At 46.7% G+C, this 23,902-nt stretch overlaps 1 protein-coding gene across 2 annotated transcripts in view; it reads right to left on the bottom strand.

The window, feature by feature from the left end:
* Positions 1-23,902, bottom strand: part of LOC138929848 (steryl-sulfatase-like) — a 157,365-nt gene that overhangs the window by 65,878 nt on the left and 67,585 nt on the right. For both annotated transcript variants that reach the window (XM_070289540.1, XM_070289539.1), the window contains exons 2-6: positions 22,666-22,806; positions 20,781-20,902; positions 20,542-20,664; positions 16,143-16,566; positions 5,592-5,728 (exon numbers count right to left, since the gene is read on the bottom strand). In XM_070289540.1, the coding sequence (XP_070145641.1) occupies positions 5,592-5,728; positions 16,143-16,566; positions 20,542-20,664; positions 20,781-20,902; positions 22,666-22,806 (947 nt within the window). The remainder of the gene's footprint in view (positions 1-5,591; positions 5,729-16,142; positions 16,567-20,541; positions 20,665-20,780; positions 20,903-22,665; positions 22,807-23,902) is intronic.

Genomic DNA, 23,902 nt, shown 5'->3' with positions numbered 1-23,902 from the left:
ATTCAGTTTCCACTTTGGGTATTTAGAATCCCAGGGAACTTACTGAATTAAAAGCAAATTTTTACAAACTCAGGCATTTTTTTTTTAAGGTGTGTTACTAAGGACACCCTGGAAGAGAAACTTAACGCAAAAGGACAAGTGTAAACACATACCTCTCTCTCTTCCCACCAGAGAACTGAAAAGTCTTTCGAAAATTCCAAAGGGGAATTTTTCAATAAAGGAAACTACCAGTGAGGAAATGAGGTCCGATTTGTTGCTTGAGTTGAGTTTTAATGACCATGTCGTTGATGGCTGGAGAGACAGAAAGAAACAGTGTTTGCTGAATATTTAAAATATGTCTTGTAAGCTAATCTCAGAGGTATGATTAGCAGAGGAGAATGCGGGCAAAATTCAGCCATGGTAGTTCCTTACTACAGGAGGATGGGGCTTGTGAAATGCTCTGACTCCACTTGATAAATAATAGATTTTTGTTTGTTTAATTTAAAAAAAATGAAAGAAAACTGTCTGACCTCTTTACGAATCAATCTGTGCGTGCATGCTAAGTCACCTCAGTCGTGTCCAACTCTTTGCGACCCCATGGACTATAGCCTGCCAGGCTCCTCTGTCCATGGGATTCTGTAGGCAAGAATACTGGAGTGGGTTGCCATGCCCTTCTCCATGGGATCTTCCCGACCCAGGGATTGAATCCGTGTCTCTTAAGTGTCCAGCATTGTCAGGTGGGTTGTTTACCACTAGCGCCACCTGGGAAGCCCTAGGAATCAACACAGTAACTTTCAAAAAAAAAGATGCCTTCTTTCAGTATAAACTACCACGCACAAAGTTAAGTTATAAAGATTGGTATAATGTACATCACGGGGAATGTATGAAATAGTTTATAATAACTGTAAGTGGAGTATAACCTTTCGAAGCTGTGAATGATGACTACCTGGTACACTTGCAACTGACACTGTATATCAACTACATTCCAATACAAAATTAAATTAAAAATTTTTTTTAGAAATAGAGTTACCCTCTTTCACCCATCCCAGCAACACTTTATCCATTTATTCCTCCCCCAAAGCTTTGCTGCTGGGGGATTAACTGGGGTTGAAAATCAGACCACAGCTGCCCAAAGGCTTCCTCGGAAAGTGCGTGTCCTGCTGAAACGCTGAGGCAGGCCACTGGCCACGTATGGGGACTTGTCCGTTTCTAAAAGCTCTCCAGACTCATCTGCGCCTCCTTCCAGACGTACATTGATTCCTCCTTCCTCTGGGTTATTTCAGAATCACTTGGAAGAATCTTAACTCCCTTGCTGCTGTTTCTCAGCGGCTCAGTCACGTCCAGCTCTTTGCGACCCCATGGACTGCAGCACGCCAGGCCTCCCTGTCTATCACCAACTCCCGGAGCGTGCTCAGACTCACGTCCATCGAGTCGGTGATGCCATCCAACCATCTCATCCTCTGTCGTCCCCTTCTCCTCCCACGTTCAGTCTTTCCCAGCATCAGGGTCTTCTCAGGTCAGTCAGCTCTTCGCATCAGGTGGCCAAAGTGTTGGAGCTTCAGCTTCAGCATCAGTCCTTCCAATGAATATTCAGGACTGACCTCCTTTAGAATGGACTGGTTGGATCTCCTTGCAGTCCAAGGGACCCTCAAGAGTCTTCACCACAGTTCGAAAGCATCGATTCTTCCATGCTCAGCCTTCTTTACGGTCCAGCTCTCACATCTGTACATGACTACTGGAAAAACCACAGCTTAAGATGGTACAGACCTTAACTCCCTTAGGAACTCCTACATTCCCTTAAGCCAAGGTCTTATCCTGTATTAGGCACACAATGGCATGTATTAAAGGTGATGCCCCTTTCCCTGTGACTTGCTGTAGACTGCACACCATTCTGACAGAAAAGGAACACCGCCCTGACCCTTGACATCACAAAGGGAGGGGACATGTGTGAAGGCGAGAGCAGGCGCAGGGCACGCCCTTTGCAGGCAGTGACTGTGATAAGCAGAACACTGCCCACCTCTCAGACTGCACAGTGGTGTTACAGTTTCAGGATTTCGACCACCCTTGTGGACTTTTACTGCCAGCTGTCTCACGTGTGGGCTTCCCCAGGGGGTTAGTGCTACAGGACCCACCTGCTGTAAGAGATGTGGGTTCCATCCCCAGGGCGGGAAGATCCCCTGGAGGAGGGCATGGCAGTCCACTCCAGGATTCTCGCCTGGAGAATCCCATGGACAGAGGAGCCTGGTGGGCTACAGTCCATGGGGTGGCAAAGAGTCCGACAAAGATTTAGCGACTAAACCTGTTGTGTAGAGCTTACATCGTATCTCTGTGGGCCGTCCTTTCTGTGGCATAATAACAATACAAGCAACAGCGATCACACAGCTGAGAATAAAGCGGTCCCAGCTCCACAACGTGGGGTGAGATAGGCCGTGGCGGACAATTAAATAAGAAAGGATCCTTTATGAATATGCTTTTACGGGTATGGAGAGACCCGCAGTGGGGAGAGTTACGCTCTGGATAGCTATGCCGTCTCCAAACATTTAGAAAGAAAACGCCCTCAACTTTAGAGCATTTTAGAGTCTAAAGGACAGGGCTACAGCCTGTCTGCCTGATGGCTTCTAGCTCAGTCTCCCATGGTGCTTGAGGTGTTTCTTTTAAGCCGATACCTCTGGGTCACTTTATTACACTTTCAGCCAGAGTCCCCTTCTTGGTGACAGAGAAAGGGTCCTCCTGGAAAGAAGCCATGTTCTTCAAAATGCTCAGAGGTATTGAGTTTGTAAAACAGCAGAAACATCCTGAGCCATGGATGTAATGGCTTAAGGGGAGGATTTTATTTTGGGCAAAAAAAAAAAAAAAAAGAAAGAACACAACCACCTCTTAATATGATACCGGGGTCTACTGTAGATCTCAAAGATTCAAAAAAATGCTCTGTTTTACTCACGACGGATGAGTAGCAGAAACGCATCGGAAGTCAGATTTGTTTTTAATGAGTGAGGGTAGGAAGACGTGCTGATCTAATTAAATAAAATGTAATCAATACGTGTGATCATACTAGCAAAAGCCTGCTTGCCAGCCAAGACACGTCAGAGAGGTGGATACAAAACTGGTTACGTTAATATACAACACTCATTAAAGAGATAAAATATTCTACTGATCCACACTACGGAGGACTATTCTACTGATTTACACTACTAAGGTGTGGAAAATGTAAGCTAATTTACATGCAACATTTTAAGAAGCAGAAATGAAAGAAGGCGGGCTTGTACGAGCTGTATGCCAAAGCCCTGAGTATAATGAATCCTTCTTACCGATCTCATTAGGCGGAATGTTCTGGCCGCCTTTGTTTTTCCGAGTACGTGTTCATCATTTGACTGACTAGTGTGGCATCACAGAGAAGGTTAGAAAGAAACTCAGAAGTGGCTTCATCTGAACTCATCAGTCACAGAGATTTAAGACATCTGTCAAAATCACGCAGATAGTTAGGGAAACAGCTAGAAGCTAAAAGAGGGCTGCAGTCACCTTGTCCAAAGGACAATGCTCCTCCCAAGGTTTAAATGAAACGAAACAAAAGTTTTCTTGTCTTCACCACAGTCGGTGACCCTTGTCAGGTTCAATGTGCTCTTAACACAAACCAACAAACAAAACTCTACGGCCACGTTCAAGGATCTCCTAAACACCTCGCTGAGAAAAACGCTTAGTTCAGGGAACCACAAGGGAAGGGAGTACGAGAGAAGCGGTAAAAAGGGGAGAAAAAAAAAGAAAGGTAATACGGCAAAAATCTTGAGCAACCTGTTGACGGTGCCATTGACCAATTGACTTTTGTCCAATTTTGTGCAGAGGGGGCCAATGACCTTAGCACCAGAGACATCGCTGGAGCACACAGGAAGTGAATGGGAAGTTCAGAACTCACGGATTTTTCGATCCCTCTGTTTTACTCAAACACTCTGGCTTTCCCTGCACTTTGCAGAAAAAAAAAAAAAAACAAAAAAAAACCCTGAGGCTGAGAAGCCGTGCAAGAGAAAGCTCAGGCGTGCACACTCAGCTGTGTCCCTGAGTTGTGCCCAACTCTGCAACCCTTTGGACTGCAGCCCGCCAGGCTCCTCTGCCCATGGGATTTCCCAGGCAAGAATACTGGAGTGGATTGCCATTTCACCCTCCAGGAGGTCTTCCCGCTCTAGGGATCAAACACGTCTCCTATGTCTGCTTGCACTGCAGGCGGATTCTTCACCCGCTGAGCCATCAGGAAAGTCGCAAGAGAAAGCGCAGTCAACATGATTTCACGTGGATGTGCAACGCGCAGTTTACCGAGTAACACCTCAGGGACTTCCCTGGTGCTCCAGTGCTAAAGAATCTGCCTTCCGATGCGGGGGACGCGCAGGTCTTGATCCCCGCTTGGGGAACTAAGATCCCACATGCCGAGGAGCCACTGAGGCCGCTCACCACAACTATTGAGTCCCTACATCCACAACTAGAAAATCCAAGCACTACAACAACAACAACAAATACCAGATGACACACAGAAAAAAATCCCAGATGATGCAACTGAGATCCCAAGTGTTACAAGTGAGACCTGACGCAGCCAAGTGAAATACACATTAAAAAAATATCTTCTAGAAAGGAAAAAATTCACTAAGAAGTCTTTCGGGTTCCTCTAAAGAACATGCCACGTTGCTCAGGAAATAGGGTAACCTGCTTAGGGAGGAGGGACACAGAGAGCAAGTGAATCCCCGCCATCCTCGCAGACGCAGCAAGAAGGCACCCCAATGAGAAGCCCAAGATCCTCAGTTAGGGAGTAGCCCTCACTTGCCCAAACTAGAGAAAGCCCACGCACAGCAATGAGAACCCAGAGCAGCCAAAAATTAAAATAAATACATAAAGAAAGCATAACGGGAGGAAAGAATAAATGCTTGACTCTTTTCCCTGCATTCATCTCTTTGATCAGCAGCTCACAGACCCAGACTCCCTGGCGCTGTATCCATTGGTAACCTCAACCGCATCTATGGTTAAGATGCTTATTATACGCTGCTTACCTGTTGTTTGATCCCTGAGTTGGGAAGATCCCCTGTAGGAGGAAATGGCTACCCACTCCAGTATTCTTGCCTGGGGAATCCCATGGGCAGAGGAGCCTGGCGCGCTACAGTCCACAGAGTCACCACGACTGAGCGACTAACACTTTCACTTTACCCGCCATGCTTAGCATTTGTCTGCTGACTTTTCTTTGGAACACAAACAAAAACAAACAAACAACAACAAAAAAAAAAAAAACCCAGCACGTGCTGTCTCTAATGATGTCAGACACACAGGCAGAAACTCAGAAGAAACAAGCTAGGAGGCAGGAAAAGTTGCAGCCACTCGTAAAGTTCAGACTGAAGACCGTGGTTGCTTAGTTGCTAAGTCATGCCTGACTGTTTGTGACTTCATGGACTGTAGCCCGCCAGGCTCCTCCGTCCATGGGATTCCCTAGGCAAGAACACTGGAGCGGGTTGCCGTTCCCCTCTCCAGGGGATCTTCCCCACCCAGCGACTGATCCTGCGTCTCTTGCATTGGCAGGCAGATTCTTAACTGCAGAGCCACCCGGGAAACCCACAGACGGAAGTTACAGGGATGCATACCGACGCTCCAATCCATCTCCTCAGCGGCATCCCCGTAGGAGCCGTGTTGACTTTTGCCGGCAAAGTCCTTCGAAGAGAAGTGAGCCGTGTGTACATGCAGGTAAGACAGGACAAGCAGGAAAGGGGTCTCAGCATTCCTGAAAGAAAGAGAAAAATCCAAGGGCAAAATAAGCATGTTGGATGCTGTTTGTTGTTGCTGTTTGATTCTGAAAGTGAAAACGCTTATTCCCTTGGTTGAAAAAAAAAGAGAGAGAGAGAGAAATATCCAGCTTGCAAAAATAAAATCAAACTGTGAGGATTTTCCCCCTTGGTTAAAAAAAAAGAAGGGAAATATCCAGCTTGCAAAAATTAAATCAAACTGTGAGGATTTTCCCCCTTGGTTAAAAAAAAAGAAGGGAAATATCCAGCTTGCAAAAATAAAATCAAACTGTGAGGATTTTCCCCTTTGGTTAAAAAAAAGAAGGGAAATAAATAAAATCAAACTGTGAGGATGTCCCCCCTGGGAATAGAGGTGTCATCAGTGGAACCCGGGGAATGTAGGCTGGATGAATTGGTCATCCTGTCCTTCTCACTTCCTCGGGTGTGATGGACAGCTTGCTCTTTTGGACGAACGAAGATCCCCTGGACAAGGGAAAGGCAACCCACTCCAGGATTCTTGCCTGGAGCATCCCATGGACAGAGGGGCCTGGCAGGCTACGGTCCATGGGGTTGCAAGAGTCGGACACGATTGAGCGACTAAATCACCCACTCCAGTATTCTGGCCTAGAGAATTCCATGGACTGTAGAGTGCATGGGGCTGCAAAGAGTCGGACACAGCTGAGCAAGCCGCACTTTTTTTTAAGAACCTACGCTCAGCTGTCCTTCCAGAGAGACGGCAGGAAACGACGCTCACAGTCCCATCTCTCTTCCTCTCTATGACCTTGAAAACTAAAGGAACACTTGAGCAAGCTGGCAGGAGGGAGATCTCCCCATAACAGCTTCACTGCATTTTTTTTTTCTTTTAGCTAAAGCACTTCAGTAAACAATTTGGAAAATTTACTGCGTCCAGCCTCTCAGGCTGTGTGAAGAGATAGAACTTTTTGTCTGCTCCACGCCTTCTCTCTATTTGTTACAAATACAGAAGGCAGCTCTCTGCACCTTGCCAGCAATCGGTGATCATGCCAATCTCAGAATCGCAAAGATTTACATCCTGTCCTCCCCTGGGAGTGAAATCCAGGCAGGAAGACAGCTACAATGTAATTCTCCTGCCTGTCAAGAAGGTTTTGCATAGTATATTCCTCTTCTGAGAAAGAAAGTGTCAATCCTGTCCGACTCTTTGCCCACCAGACTCCTCTGTCCATGGGATTCTCCAGGCAAGAATACTGCAGCAGGTTGCCATTCCTTCTCCAGGGGATCTTCCTGACCTCGGGATCAAACTCAAGTCTCCTGCACTGCAGGCAGATTCCTTACCTGCTGAGTCATCCAGGTGAAATTTGTTGACATAGTTACTAAGTCATATCAGACTCTTTCAACCCCAAGGACTGTAGCCCTCCAGGCTCTTCCGTCCGTGGGATGCTCCAGGCAAGAATATTAGAGTGGGTTGGCATTCCCTTCTCCAGGGGATCTTCCTGATCCCAGGATTGAACCTGGGTCTCCCGCATTGCAGGCAGTTTCTTTACCTTCTGAGCCATCAAGCAGAGCCTCTTCTTCTGACAATCTGAGCTTTCCCTGAGCGTTCCTATTTGCGTCGGCATCAGGAATAATCGGAATGCAAATACACATGTCTATGGATGGCTTCCGAAGGCCCTCGGAAGCTGGCAATTGGACTAAGGTATAAACCAAGAGCTGGTGAAGGACAGGGAAGCCTGCCCTGCTGCAGTCCATGGGGTTGCAAAGAGTCGGACACAACTGAGCGACTGACCCACAACCATAAACCAGACAGCGGTAACAACAGCCGGCCAGCCGGAGTTCAGGTGACCCACACTCTGCACTCACAGATGGACACGTCCTGCTGTTCATTTCATCCGCCGGAGCCTCTCGCAAGTACTCTTGCCCACACGGCACCAGGCACTCAGAATATAAAGCCAGGATGGACCACGCCCTGCCTTCCAGCCACCCAGAGTTCAGAGGAGACCATTCAGAGTTGGCTGGTCTGAGCTGCTTAAAGTGCTGTGACCGAATGTATCAGAGGATGGATACAGACGAGGAGCGTGAGCGGCGGTCAGAAGCCGCTCCTGGAGAGGGTGTGCAAAGTTCCTGCCGTGCGTCAGTGTGTGTGGGCGCTTTCCACAGCTGTGTCAGGGTCTAAGCCACTATCCCTCCAGCCACACTATTCAGACATGGAAGGGGACGATGGTGGAGATACAACCTGAGCTCTTAAAAGCATGGCTTCATGGCACGTGGCCCCAGGCTCTTCATTCAAACACACTTCAGAATACATTTTTAATTTTTTAACAGATATGTTTTTGATGTGGATATAACTTTTAAAGTCTTTATTGACTTTGCTACAATATTGCTTCTGATTTATGTTGTGTGTTTGTTTTTTGTTTTTTTTTTGTCACGAGGCATGTGGGATATTACCTCCCTGACCAGGGACCACACCCTACAATATTGCTTCTCTTTTTATGTTGTGTGATTATTATCTTTTTTTTTTTTTTTTGTCATGAGGCATTTGGGATCTGACCTCCCTGACCAGAGATCACACCCCACACCCCTTGGCTTGGAAGGCAAAGTCTTAACCACTGGACCACTGGAAAAGTGTTGAGTTTTTAAAACCAAAAAATTATCTATATAGATTTTTACACTGAATGAAAGATATCACTAATGGGGCTTCCCAGTGGCACAGTGGAAAAGAATCCGCCTGCAATGCAGGAGACCTGAGTTCAATCCCTGGGTCTGGAAGATGCCCTGGAGGAGGACATGGCAACCCATTCCAGTGTTCTTGCCTGGAAAATCCCACGGACAGAGGAACCTGGTGGGCTGCCGTCCATGGGGTCACAGAGTCAGACACGACTGAGCCTTCTGGGAGACCCTAAAAGGACACTTTTATGAAACACAAGACATATCTGGAAATGAGCTTCAGTGAAAATGGTTAGTATACATTTTACTTCTTGTTATACACTTTACAGATATATATATATATAATCAATGAAAATGGTTAGCATGCATTTTACTTCTCATTATACACTTTAAAGATATATATATATATAATCAATGAAAATGGTTAGCATGCATTTTACTTCTCATTATACACTTTAAAGATATATATATATATAATCAATGAAAATGGTTAGCATGTATTTTACTTCTCATTATACACTTTAAAGAAATATATATAAAATCAATGAAAATGGTTAGTATGTATTTTACTCTGACTTTATATATATATATATCTTTAAAGTATATAGCAAGAAGTAAAATATATACTGTTTTCACTGAAGCTCATTTTCGGATCTGTCTTGTGTTTCATAAAACATATATAAAGAGACGGATATATAGATATTTGTATATATATATAGATATATCTGAGATATTTATGTATCTGAGATTTCTGTCTCTCTGACGGATGATTTATGTCTCTCCATATATAGATATCTGTGCTGTGCTGTGCTAAGTTGCTTCACTTCTGTCCGACTCTTTGCAACCCCATGGACTGTAGCCCACCAGGCTCCTCTGTCCATGGGATTCTCCAGGCTAGAATACTGGAGTGGGTTGCCATGCCCTCCTCCAGGGGATCTTCCCGACCCAGGGATTGAACCTGCAAACTCCTACGTCTGCTGCACTGGCAGGGAGGTTCTTTACCACGAGCGCCACCTGGGATGCCCTAAGGACTGTGCTATAGACATGAGCTTATCTAAGTATTCCCAGGTGTGTTCCCCTTTCGGGGACTGGAACCTGGCCTCACACATTTGGAGCAGGGGTGTTGAACTCCCTAACCTTCTTCCAAATAACCCACACTCAGACCTGGTTGGAAAGTCTGCAGTCAGGGCAGAAGCAGAGAAGGCAGCAAGCTTGTTACAGGCCACTCTGGAGAGCCCTCAGAGTTAGATGTGGGCTTTAATCCACTAGGTACTGTGTACTTGTGGGGCTGTGGATATCACTCTCAACTTCTGAGCCTCAGATTCCCCCACAAGAAGACACCTCAACCCTCATCTCCCAGGGTCCTTTTGTACCATGTAAGGCGGGGTGGGGGGTGGGGCGGGAACTCCCTGGTGGTCCACTGAGTAACACTCCGCATTTCCAATACCGGGGGCCTGGGTTTGATCCCTGGTCAGGAAACTATATCCCACACGCTGCCACTAAGAGTTTGCAAGACTCAACTAAAAAGACCCATATGCCCCAACCAAAGATCGAAGATGCTACATGCCTCAGCTAAGACCTGGTTCAGCCAAAAATAAAAAATTTAAATTAAAAAAAAAAGAGGTACTGGGTATGAAATGTGCCCAAGAATATGTGCATATAACTGATGTGTTAACTAACCAGCATCTGCTAAAACCTGAACATGCCCCTAGGTGGGCACCCAACCTGGATCTAGTTTATAAAGCACGGGACAGAGTCATGAGCAGGGAGAAAGCTACGATGAATGAAGGACCCTTCTTCAGGGCACAAAAGGAGAGTTAAGGATCTCTAAGAAATCTACAAGTCACTCCTGCCTGTCAGAGCAACGAGGATTGCTTGTTAGTAACAGTGTGTTTTGGGCTTACCTGGTGGCTCAGCGGTACGGAATCTGCCGGGGGCCAGCGTGAGGAGCTCCGCCCAGGGCAAAGGTCACGAGGAAGGAGGCTTGGCATACGCAAAGGCGTGATCAAGCCTCAGGAAAACCCCTTTTCCCGAGCATCTAACCCCCAAACCAGACTCTGTTTTATGCTCTCACCTACACCTCTGACTTTACAGGGGGCTCTCCCCCATAACCGTTTCTCTTGGAGAAGGAGTAAACCTGCAGCTCCAAGGCAATAAAAATTCTTGGGTGTGACAAGTGTTTCAGCTTACGGACTCCTCTGAAGGTTATCTAGCCCACTTGTATAGGTTCGTCTGGCCACATGTGATTGTTTACAGCCTCCCAACCTGAGAGGCACGAGATGTTTTAGACTTACTAAAGGCAAATTCTTTTGGGGAGTTAGAAATTATTAGTATAATGGGTTGGTTAGGAATTATATTGGTGAAGGGTTTTTCATTTGTTGTGCCAATAATTGCTGCTAATTCCCTGCTCTGGGTGGGACAAGGATGTCTCAGGTCAAACCTCTCTGCTGACAGATTAGCTTGTATGACAGGATTATTCATACTCCTGCCACTACTTACATGATTGTTTACTACCTCTTAACCATAAACAGCACAGAGAGTTTTGGAGTATTTTGAGAAAAAAAAAAAGCACAGGGCTTTTTCTTCTTGTTGAGTCAATGACTGCCGCCAGGCCTCCATATCCTTAGGCACTGGGAATATATTAATCAATGTATTTGGACTATAGAAAAGGAAATATAGTAGTTTTTAAGGCTAGCAATACTAGACTTTTTGAGTTAATGGATTTTCTCTTTTGTAATAGATCACTGTACTTTGTTATAAATCACTGTGTCTTTGCTATGTGAAAATGTAAATTTATCACTATCTTAAGACTAAATAGATCTTAAGGGGAACATTGGTGAAAGGATTTTCATTTGTTGGGCTGATGTTTGCTGCTAAATCTCCATATTCCCTGCCCTTATAATGAATATAACTAGCATATAGGAGAAATAAGCATTAACCTTTAAGCATATAGGAGAAATAAGTATTAACCTTTAAGATTAATCATGTTAACCTTGGGTTAAATAAATCCCTTTCTTGATTGTAACTCACTACACCCTCACCCTATAGGAATGTAACTTTATTTGGAGGGTGGTGCCTGGTTTAAGAAAAAACACCCTTGGAAAAAAAAAGTTTTCAGTTATCAGAAAGAAAGGATCATAAAATCCCTAAGACCTTTTTATGTGAAGCACCTGATTTTGATAAAGGTCAGGACTTTATCCCGCGTGACTCTGTATTCATCCCTATATGTAACAAAAGGTATATAAACAAACCCAAAAATAAAGAAATTGGATCAGTTTCCGGAAAGACTGATTCCCCCATGTCGTTTCTTTCTTGCTCCCAGTTTTTCTGGCTGAATTCCCATCTGGAGCATGGATACTATTCCACATAATCCAAGTTATTCAGCCTCTTTTTCTCCACTAATCTTCCTACTACACTATCTGTTTCTAATCTCTCTATATATCTGTAATTAAAGATGTATTTTTCCAAGGACGCCGATGCCGTCCCCACCTTCAAATTCCCTGGATCCATCGGGGCTGAACCCCGGCAGGAATCCACTTGCCCAAGCAGGAGACCTAAGAGTTTGCAGCTTTGACTGAGTTTGGTCCCTGGGTCAGGAAGCGGCCCTGGAGAAGCAAATGGCTAACCCACTCCAGTACTCCTCAGTACTTCTGTTACTGACTAGCCCTGAATCTACATCTCATAAAGGCGGTTGCTGTCGTTCAGTCATGTCCTGTCCTTCGCGACCCCAGGGAATGCAGCCCACCACACTCCTCTGTCCATGGGATTCTCCAGGCAAGACTACTGGAGTGGGCTCCCATTTCCTTCTCCAGGGGATCTTCCCAACCCAGGGATTGAACCCAGGTCTCCCACATTGCAGGCAGATTCTTTACCATTGAGCCAACAAAGAAGCCCCATAACGGTGTTAAGAGCTGCATTTGTCAGGATACTCTGGTCAAAGAGATAACACACTTATGTGCCTTCAGATCCTTGAGAAAACTTTTTAAATGTGGCATCATCAGCACTCATTACAGTTCTCTGGTCCCATATTAAAGTGATTCTGTCAAGATCCTTAAGTACAACAATTCAGCAAATCAGATATCTTCTCTAATAGAACTATGTCACCCAAAAAATAGTTTTACCTAGATGCTTCTTTTTTAATGCAATGATAACTTTTATTGGGATATATCTTTACTAGACTTATTATGGTCATCGTTTCGTAATGTATTTAAGTGGCAAATCACCATGTTGTATACCTGAAATTTAGCATAATATTGTCCATCAACTATATTTCAAAATTAATTTTAAAAGTTTTTAATGAGGACAGCTCAGAGAGAAAAAATAAATTAAAAACCAAAAAAAAAAAAAACATGAGTAAGCAGCTAACTTAGATGCTTTTTAAATCTTTCTGTCTTCAGATAATGCACGTGAGAAGTGCCTTAAGAAGGGCGCTCTGGCACACACACGGTAGTATTTTAACTAATACTGACCACTTATATATTGCTCCAACACGGGCAACAGGCATTTCCTGGGCTGCCCAAAAAGTTCATTTGGGTTTTTCGTTAAGATGTCACTTCACAGTCCATGGGATTCTCCAGGCCAGAATACTGGAGTGGGTAGCCTCTCCCTTCTCCAGCGGATCTTCCTGAGCCAGGAATCGAACTGGGGTCTCCTGCATTGCAGGCAGATTCTTTACCAACTGAACTCTCAGGGAAGCCTAAGATGTCACAGAAAACTCCAAGTGAACTTTTTGGCCAACCTGATGCATTGGAATCACCCCTTTGAAGACAAAACCCTTTAAAAATAACTCAGTAACCACAACCACCAACTATAATATTGCTAGAATATCCTAAACATCTAGTTCTGAAAGAAAATTGCAGAAACCTGAGTAAAATCAAGATAAACTGGTTGGACAGCCAAGTATTAGAGAAATGCAAATTCAATCTGCAATGAGGTCCTAGCTGACACCAGTCAGAACAGCCAGCATCCGAAAGTCTACAAATAGGGACTTCCCTGGTGGTCTAGTGGTTAAGACTCTGTGCTTCCCATGCAGGAGGCCTGGGTTCGATCCTCGGTCGGGAAATTTACATCCCACATGTTGTGCAGCATGGCAAAAAATTAAACAGACAACAAAAAGTCTACAAATAATAAATGCAGGAGAGAGTATGCAGAAAGACAACCCTCCTACACTGCTGGTGGCAATGTGAATTTGTGCAGCCACTATGGAGAACAATATGGAAATTCGTTAACTTAAAAATAAAACTATCACATGATCCAGAAATCCCACTCCTGGGCATGGTTTTCTGGACAAACCCATCACTAGAAAAGATATATACACCTTAATCTTTATGACAGTGCTATTCTGAAAAGCCAAGATATGGAAACGATGTAAAGGTCCACCAGCAGAGGAACTGGTAAAGAAAATGGAATATTACTGAGCCATGAAAAAGACGGAGATAATGCCATTAGTAGCAACATGGATGGAGCTAGAGATGGTCACGCATAGTGAAGTTAGGTCACACAGAGAAAGGCAAATACCATATGATATCACTTGTGAAATCTAAAAAAAAAAACCAGTGCAATCGAACTTATTTACAGAACAGAAATAGCCTGATGGACATAGAAAACAAATGTATGACTGGTTACCAAAGGGGACAGTGGAGGGGGTAAAAATTAGGAGTTTGGGATTAACAGATACACACACTACTATATATGAAATAGATAATCAACAAGGACCTGCTGCCCACAGCACAGGTAATTATATTCAATTATAATAAACCTATAATGGAAAAGGATCTGGAAAGTATTATCTATCTGTACATTATAGACAAAACCGAATCACTTTGCTGTACCCCTGAAACTAACATAACATTGTAAATCAACGCTGCTTCAATTTAAAAATAAATAAAAATTTAAAAGTTTAAAAAGATAAACTGTCTGAGATTCAATACCCTCGGGCTAATCAAATGTTTTTGGATCCCCTCTCAAGATCATACGCTGAGGAATCCATTAAAATTCCTTCTAATCGTAGGAATATTCACATATCATATAGTTTCAATCATCTGTGTCAAAATACCACCTGCTGCAAAAGACGGACTCGCCCTGGAAGTTAAGTGTCACTCCTGAACCCTGTCATTTAAAAGGGGCAGTATATTATTCATCTCCCCCTGGCAGGTTTCTGAGAGATTTCTGGTGAGTGGAGACGGACATAAGAAGGTTTCGCTGTTTCAGCAAGCTTTTCGAGCATGAGTCTGTTGTATTTTGGCTGAAATGTGTAGGTCTGACATCCACAGAGTACCATTCTACTTCAGAACAGCCTTTCTCTTATTTATAAAACAGTGAGGTTAACCCAGGAGGTTAACCTTAATAGTGTAAGGTTATACTTACACTACTATTACTTACTTAAAAGTGTAAGGTTATACTTAGTGTAAGGTTACACTTATTAAGGGTAACTTAATAGTGTGAGGTTAACTCCTTCCCAGGAGATAATAAGAGCTTTGTCAGCCACGCAGATTGGCACTCCTTGCTGAGTCACAATGTCAATTTAGTGTCACAACCGGATTATTTTTTGAGAAAATGAAAACGGAATCAGGTAGAAAGCATCAGAAGCAATCCCTGTGAGAAGAAGTAATTCCTTTTGGGAAAGGTTTCAGCTAAACATCTGCGTGTGACCTCTTATCGGATGATGGTGTAAAGTGCACGTCTTCCAAAGTTCAAAAGCTTTTTCTGCCTTCTAGAAAAACGTAGCCAGGGAGTCGCAAAGAGCCGGATATGTGTGTTAGTCACCCAGTCGTGTCCAACTCTTTGCGACCTGGTGGACTGTAGCCCGCCAGGCTCCTCTGTCCATGGGATTCTCCAGGCACGAATACTGGAGTGGATGGCCATGCCCTCCTCCAGGGGGATCTTCCCTCAAAGAGTTGGACACAACTGAGCAACTAACACTTCCACTTTCTTTTTCAGGCAGCTTAACAAGAGGAGAAACCTGTAGAGGGCCTTCCCTGGAGTAAGTGGTTAATAACTCGCTTGAAGTTACTTAGCACACGCACACGCGCACACACACACACACACACACGAGCACTGTGAACACATCCCAGGTGGCTCAATGGTAAAGAATCCACCCACCCACACAAGAGACCCAGGTTAGACCCCTGGGTCGGGAAGATCCCCCCGGAGAAGGAAACGACAACCCACTCCAGTATTCTTGTGTGGAGAATCCCATGGACAGAGGAGCCTGGTGGGCTACAGTCCACGGCGTGGCAAAGAGTCAAACACGACTGAGCATACACACACACTAATTTGCACAGGATGGGGGTGGGGGGGGGGACCTGGCAAAGCGACTCTGGGAGGAGCAAGCCCATAGCATTGCAATTCCCAAGACCCGCCTAGGTCAGTTCAGTTCAGTTGCTCAGTCACGACCGACTCTTTGCAACCCCATGGACTGCAGTACGCCGGCCTCCCTGTCCATCACCAGCTCCCCAGAATTTACTCAAACTCATGTCTATGGAGTCGGTGATGCCATCCGACCATCTCATCCTCTGTCGTCCCCTTCTCCTCCCGCCTTCTATCTTGCCCAGCATCAGGGTCTCTTCCCCTTGCTCCCAACACACACCTCTGCAAAGCACGCCATCTCATTTTCCACGTGCATCCTTTGGAGACATCCCCCGCAAGCACAGGAGTTTGCAAACGTGGCTCGCCGGGCAGTGCGGTCCCTCCTCCCCTCTACCTCCGCCCAGACCCCGGAGATGGCACCGTCCATGCGTTGCAGGCACCGTCGGGCCGGGAGAGGTGACCCACCGACGTAAGAAGCGGGCGGCGTCCGCCGTGAGCCTCTGCGTGAGGTTGTCGTAGGACATGGGCTGCTGCGTGACGTCACGGTTCCGCATCAGGAAGCAGTTGAGCGGCCGGAAATAGTGCAGGAAGCCGAGCAGGAGGCCGAGGAGTAGGGCGGCCAGGAGGAAGAGGAAGAGGAAGACGCAGGGGGGCGCCTGGCAGAGCCGCAGCCACTTGAGCATGGCCAGGGTCAGCAGGGCCACGGCGATGAGCTGCAGGGGCACGAACACCAGCAGCCGGAAGGCCCGGGTGAACACGCTGCCCTCGCCCGGCTTGCAGTCCCGCAGGTTGGTCAGGGGCAGCCCGTGGAAGTAGTCGAAGCCGTGGCTGGTCGGGTGGTGACAGAAGTCGCCGCGGTCGTGGCAGCTGATACCCAGGTGCCACTTGCCTGAGGGCGCAGACCACAGGGGCGGCGAGTTTAGAGCCAGCGGAACCCATCCTCCCACCCCCCCAGCTCAGCTTTGGACACCTGTGGGCTGACATCTTGTAGGGCCTCTCTGTTCAATCATCATCTATTCAATCCCCTTCAGCTCCTTTTCCCTAAACGGTCTAGGGTAGGAACTACTCATGCCACCAGAAAACAAGAGGCGATTTGGGGACTGGAAGATCCAGGGGATCTTCCCAACCCAGGGATGGAACCTGGGTCTCTTAAATCTCCTGCACTAGCAGGCAGATTACCACTGAGCTACTAAGGAAGCCCCAGTATTATACTTCATAGGCAGGAAAAAAAAAAACTACAGAAGAAAACACCAATGTTTTTCTGGGACAGGTGTTTTTTATTTTTATATTTTTTTAATATTCTCTTTTTTTTCTTTCTTTTTTTTCTTTTTTCTTTGACATGTAGTCCCTAAGTCATGTCCTGCTCTTTGCAACCCCAGGGACTGTAGCCCGCCAGGCTCCTCTGTCCATGGGATTCTCCAGGCAACAATACCAGAGTGGGTTGCTGTGCCCTCTTCCAGGGGATCTTCCTGACCCAGGGATCGAGCCCACATCTCTTATGTCTCCTGCACTGGCAGGTGGGTTCTTTACCACTAGGGACACCTGGGAAGCCTGTTTTGGACATGGACGACTTTCAAAGTCTTTATTGATCACAACACTGCTTTGCATCTGCTGGATCATGGAAAAGGGAAGAGAGTTCCAGAAAAACATCTATTTCTGCTTTATTGACTATGCCAAAGCCTTTGACTCTGTGGATCACAATCAACTGTGGAAAATTCTGAAAGAGATGGGAATACCAGACCACCTGACCTGCCTCTTGAGAAATCTGTATGCAGGCCAGGAAGCAACAGTTAGAACTGGACATGGAACAACAGACTGGTTCCAAATAGGAAAAGGAGTATGTCAAGGCTGTATGTTGTCACCCTGCTTATTTAACTTATATGCAGAGTACATCATGAGAAACGCTGGGCTGGAAGGAGCACAAGCTGGAATCAAGATTGCCGGGAGAAATATCAATAACCTCAGATATGCAGATGACACCACCCTTATGGCAGAAAGTGAAGAGGAACTAAAAAGCCTCTTGATGAAAGTGAAAGAGGAGAGTGAAACAGTTGGCTTAAAGCTCAACATTCAGAAAACAAAGATCATGGCATCTGGTCCCATCACTTCTTGGGATGGGGAAACAGTGGAAACAGTGTCAGACTTTATTTTTGGGGGCTCCCAAATCACTGCAGATGGTGACTGCAGCCATGAAATTAAAAGACGCTTACTCCTTGGAAGGAAAGTTATGACCAACCTAGATAGCATGTTGAAATGCAGAGATATTACTTTGCCAACAAAGGCCCATCTAGTCAAGGCTATAGTTTTTCCAGTGGTCATGTATGGATGTGAGAATTGGACTGTGAAGAAAGCTGAACACCAAAGAACTGATGCTTTTGAACTGTGGTGTTGGAGAAGACTCTTGAGAGTCCCTTGGACTGCAAGGAGATCCAACCAGTCCATCCTAAAGGAGATCAGTCCTGGGTGTTCATCGAAAGGACTGATGCTGAGGCTGAAACTCCAATACTTTGGCCACCTGATGCAAAGAGCTGACTCATTGGAAAAGATCTTGATGCTGGGAGGGATTGGGGGCAGGAGGAGAAGGGGACGACAGAGGATGAGATGGCTGGATGGCATCACTGACTCGATGGACTTGAGTCTGAGTGAATTCCGGGAGTTGGTGATGGACAGGAAGGCCTGGCGTGCTGCGATTCATAGGGTCGCAAAGAGTCGGACATGACTGAGCAACTGAACTGAACTGAACTGAAACATTTCTTATAAAATGTGAAGTGCATCAGTGAATTAGTGAGCACGTCACACAAGAGAAAAAGTGATGGTGGCTTTATGACAAGATGTGGGAAGGAAGAGAAGGGTTGTTTTGCTCCCATGAGATTTTCCATGATTTGTCTGATGACCTACATAGACCCAAGCTCATCAAAGGAAAGGGGAGAAGGATTCATTTCCTATCAAGAGAATAAAATCAATGGGAATGTCGAATGAGAAACATTCAGATGCAATTTTATTACTGCTGTGTAAGATGAAAATCTTTATCAATAGTATGGTGTGGGTGTGGGTGTCGGTGTGGGTGTGGGTGTGTGGTGGTGTTTGCTGTGTGTGTGCACAACTATGCATTTTTCTGTTATCTACCGTATATTTCAACTTTCTGCCTCTGCGTCTCATCCATCCAACATCCAACATCCACTCATTCACCATCCACCATTCATTCATGCATCCAGTCACTCACCCACTGACCCCCTCACCCCTTCAGCCAGCCAATCAGTATCCACTATTCATCCACCCACCCATCTATGGATTCACTGTTCATCCATCCATCCAATATCCATCGTCCACCTACCATCCATCCATCATCCATCCATCTACCATCCATCCAACCAGCACCCACCATCCATCTACCATCCACCCATCATCCATTATCTATCCATCCATCCATCAATCCAGTATCCGCTATCCATCTACCATCCATCCATCATCCATCCATTATCCATCTACCATGTACCATCCATCCATCCATCCAGTATCCACCGTCTATCTACCATCTACCATCCATCCATCATCCATCCACCTACCATCCATCCATCCATCCATCCAATATCCACCATCCACCTTCCATTTACCATCCATCCATCATCCATCCACCCACCATCCATCCATCCATCCAGTATCCACCATCCACCTACCATCTACCATCCGTCCATCATCCATCCACCATCCATCCATTCACTATCCATCCATCAGCATCCACCATTCATCCATTTATCTAGTATCCATCATCTACCTACAATCCATCCATTATATATCCATCCATCCATCCACCCTGCATCCATCCATCCAGTATCCACCATCCACCTACCATCTACCATCCATCCATCACCCATCCATCCATCACCCATCCATTCATCCACCATCCATCCATCAGCATCTACCATTCATCCAGTAGCCATCCTCTGTGTATCATCCATCCATCATCCATCCACCCACCATCCATCCATCCAGTATCCACCATCCACCTACCATCTACCATCCATCCATCATCCATCTCCCTTCTCCCATACAGCATCCATTCATCCACCATCCATCCATCCATCCAGTATCCACCATCCATCTACCATCCACCCATCATCCATCCACCATCCATCATCCATCCCTCCACTATCCATCCGTCAGCATCCACCATTCATCCATTTATCTAGTATCCATCATCCACCTACAATCCATCCATTATGTATCCATCCATCCACCATCCACCCAGCATCCACCCATCTATCCAGTAACCACCATCTACCTACCATCCATCCACCATTCACCCATCCATACAGTAGCCACCATCCACCCATCCAGTACCACCCATCCAGTATTTGCCATTCACCTCCCATCCCTCCATCATCCATCCACCTCTCCATCCATCCAGTATCCACCATCCACCTACCATCCACCAGCATCCATCCATCCATCCATCCATCCATCCATCCAGCATCCACAGTTCATCCATCAGCCATTCACCCATCATCCATCTCATCTACTGAGCTACCTCTCCCAGTCTCTATCACCTGACTCAACTATCTCTCCATCTATCCATTTGTCCATCTGTCAGTCCATCTGTGTGTCTATCCTTATCTACCTATCACCGATCCATCCATCCATCGACACACATACACAGAGATACATAAATAAGGAGCACATCCACATTCAAACAGTGCATACAGATGCCTGCTCTTTTGATTTGGAGTTGAAATTGTTTCTTCCCTGTCTACAGCTGTGCAAATTCTATCAGCCGTGTCACCCTAAAGATGGCTGTGGTCACGCCCTCCCCACTCTCCCAACCACCCCGCCCAGCTCCTCAGTCCCCACACCAAGCTGCCCATACCTATCAGAGCCGTGGAATAGCCTTGATCCTTCAGAAGCTTGGCGAACGTAATCTCGCTGGGGGGCAGTCCTCCAGAAGAGGCCGAGAAGAGGAAGACTCCCACTTGGGACTGAGATGCTACTCCTGAGCAATGAGAAATCTACCATGAAGACGGGGAGGACCATTAGGACTGGGAGGAGGATGAGTGCTGTGGAGCAGGAGCCGGCAGGGGCGGGCGGGGGCGGGGGCAGGGGCGTTACCTGAGCGGACAGGGTACCGGCCGGTCATGAAGGCTGCCCTGCTGGGCGTGCAGAGGGGCGACGCTGCCAGGTGCTGTGTGAGCTTCGCGCCCCCTCTGGCCAGGCGGTCGATATTGGGAGTCCTGGAACAGAGACTCGGTCATTCATCATGATCTTAAGAAAGCTTCTTTGGGGGCTTTGCACAGTGAGTCGCTTCTCAGTAACCCAGGGAAACAGAGCCGTGTGTCTTGGTGGGAAGGGGATGACAGAGGATGAGATGGTTGGATGGCATCACTGACTCGATGGGCATCAGTTTGAGCCAATTCTGGGATACAGTGATGGACAGGGAAGCCTGGCGTGCTGCGGTCTGTGGGGTCACAGAGAGTCGGACACGACTGAACGACTGAGCCACAACACGTGGCGGGAAGAAGGGAAGGAAGGGGAACTGAAGCAGCCCCATGGCTCTGAGTAAGGATAAAACCACACTGAGGGCTCCACGATCAAGGTCAGCCCTCTCTGGGGGACCTCACTTGCCCAGGGCTCTGAGCTTCTGGTTTAGGAGGGAGACGACAAGTCCTGAGAATGGGCTGCTGGGACCAGGGGGATGGAGACGTTTCAAGGTCTCTCTCCTTCTCACCTGTCCCTGCCAGTTGCCTACGTATCCCCCCACCCCAGTCACCTCTGTGCCCCCAAACGGGAAAGCTCTGGGGGCAGCCTGACTCTCCTCTTCCCAACCACAGCCAAAGAGATGCTCTGAAGGAGTTCTCATCAGGCTCTGCCTGGTGGCTCAGACGGGAAAGAATCTGCCTGCAAGGCGGGAGACCTGGGTTCGATCCCTGGGTCGGGAAGATCCCCTGGAGGAGGAAATGGCAACCCACTCCAGTATTCTTGCCTGGGAAATCCCATGGACAAAGGAACCTGGTGGGTTACGTCCATGGGGTAGTAAAGACTCCGACATGGTTGAAGTAACTTAGCACACAGCACACACATGTATATATATATATATATATATATATATATATATATATATATATGCTGCTAAGTCACTTCAGTCGTGTCCGACTCTGCAACCCCATAGACGGCAGCCCACCAGGCTCCCCCATCCCTGGGATTCTCCAGGCAAGAACGCTGGAGTGGGTTGCCATTTCCTTCTCCAATGCATGAAAGTGAAAAGTGAAAGGGAAGTCGCTCAGTCGTGTCCGACTCTTAGCGACCCCATGGACTGCAGCCCACCAGGCTCCTCCGTCCATGGGATTTGCCAGGCAAGAGTACTGGAGTGGGGTGCCATTGCCTTCTCCAGTGTACATATGCATATATATGCATATATATATATACTAAAACATTATTGTAGATCAATTGTACTTCAATTAAAAGAAAAAGAATTGGATGCTAATATGGAGAACAAGATAGATTTAGGATATTATTATGAATTTATTATTATAAATTCTTACCTATGACTGTATAGCCCTTTTCTTTCTTTTGATAATTAGCAGACGGTAAACTGTAAAGACTTGATTGCAATTTTAAAAATTAAGACTCCTTAGTGGGACCAGTTGCCTATTACATTAATAAACTTTAGGAATATCACATCTAATAGCATATCTAATATGAACTGTTGTTGTTCCGTCATTAAGTTGTGTCCGACTCTTCCGGACGGCAAGGGAATTCCCTACAAGGGTGAAGAAGACGAAGCTCCTGCTTTTCGTGATCTTGGAGCACCATGGTTTACATGGATTGAGGGCAGTCTTGGTTTTCACTGTCTACACATAGCCTTACACATGGCGTGCAGCTGGAGGGGAGGGTGGGCTTTGCACGTCTCCGCGTGGTCTGTGTTCCACGAACGCCCGCCGCCAGTCACGGGGCGGCCAGCCTGTGGAGGGGGCCCTGTGCTGACCCATCGCCGCACCTGAGAGTCTTGTTGCCGTAGCAACCGGGGTCCCCGATGCCAAAGTCGTCAGCCATCAGCAGGACAAAGTTGGGCTTTGACGCCACCCGGCTCTGGGCTTCGCAGAGGAACAGCAGCAGAAGCAGAAGGGTCATCATGTCTCTGCAAAGGGCGAGGGCAAGAGAGTCACGAAGGATGCTGGCGGGAGGGACCGTTCTTCTCTGGGATCCTCCCTTCTCGCCCTCCCCCTGGAAGAAAGGGTACTGTCCACCCACCCACCCCGGATGGTACAGGATCCAAAGCAACTCAGACGTCATGTGCGTGCTAAGTCGCTTCAGTCGTGTCCGACTCTCTGTGACCCCAGGGACTGCAGCCCACAAGGCTCTTCTGTCCGTGGGATTCTGCAGGGAAGAATCCTGGAGAGGGTTACCATGCCCTCCTCCAGGGGATTTTCTCTGACACACGGACTGAACCCCAGTTTCTTACGTCTCCTGCGTTGGAGCCACCTGGGAAGCCTGAGACATCACCGTAGAAAGAACTGCATCCTCTCTGCCCTGTGTGTTTGTTTCTACAACAAACATTTCTTTCTCCCTGCACAGCGCTGACCTTTCCTTTCTACCTCAAACCAAAACACAGGCTCTGTCTGGAAAAATGAAAACACAGTCATCTCCTCTTGAAAAATGAAAACAATCATCTCTTTAAGGCAGGCTCTGTCAGCAGCTAAAAGTTCTCTACTCTGCACTAGAAAAGCAACAACAACAAAAAAAACAGGCGTTTCAGGATAATCCAGTTGTCGATGTCAACCCCTTTCTAAAATTAGCCGCGACTGTCACCTGTAGGTACAGCAGCTTTCAAAAGGGAAACCTGCAGGCGTGGGAGTGTCGCAAACCTTTCCAGGCTCAAGGAAGACAAGGTTCATTGCCTGGAGCAGCACTGGGTGCTCAGTTCAGTTCAGTTCATTCCAGTCGCTGAGTCGTGTCCGAGTATTTGCGACCCCATGAACTGCAGCACGCCAGGCCTGTCTGTCCATCACCAACTCCTGGAGTCCACCCAAACCCATGTCCATCACGTCGGGGATGCCATCCAACCATCTCGTCCTCTGTCGTCCCCTTCTGCGCCTGCCTTCAATCTTTCCCAGCAACAGGGTCTTTTCCAATCAGTCAGTTCTTTGCATCAGGTGGCCAAAGTATTGGAGTTTAAGCTTCAGCATCAGTCCTTTCAATGAACATCCAGGACTGATCTCCTTTAGGATGGACTG

The sequence above is a fragment of the Ovis canadensis genome, chromosome Y, assembly GCF_042477335.2.
Source record: "Ovis canadensis isolate MfBH-ARS-UI-01 breed Bighorn chromosome Y, ARS-UI_OviCan_v2, whole genome shotgun sequence".
Lineage (NCBI taxonomy): Eukaryota > Metazoa > Chordata > Mammalia > Artiodactyla > Bovidae > Ovis > Ovis canadensis.
Note: the sequence above shows the minus strand (reverse complement) of the source record. Positions and strands in the feature narration are given on the sequence as shown.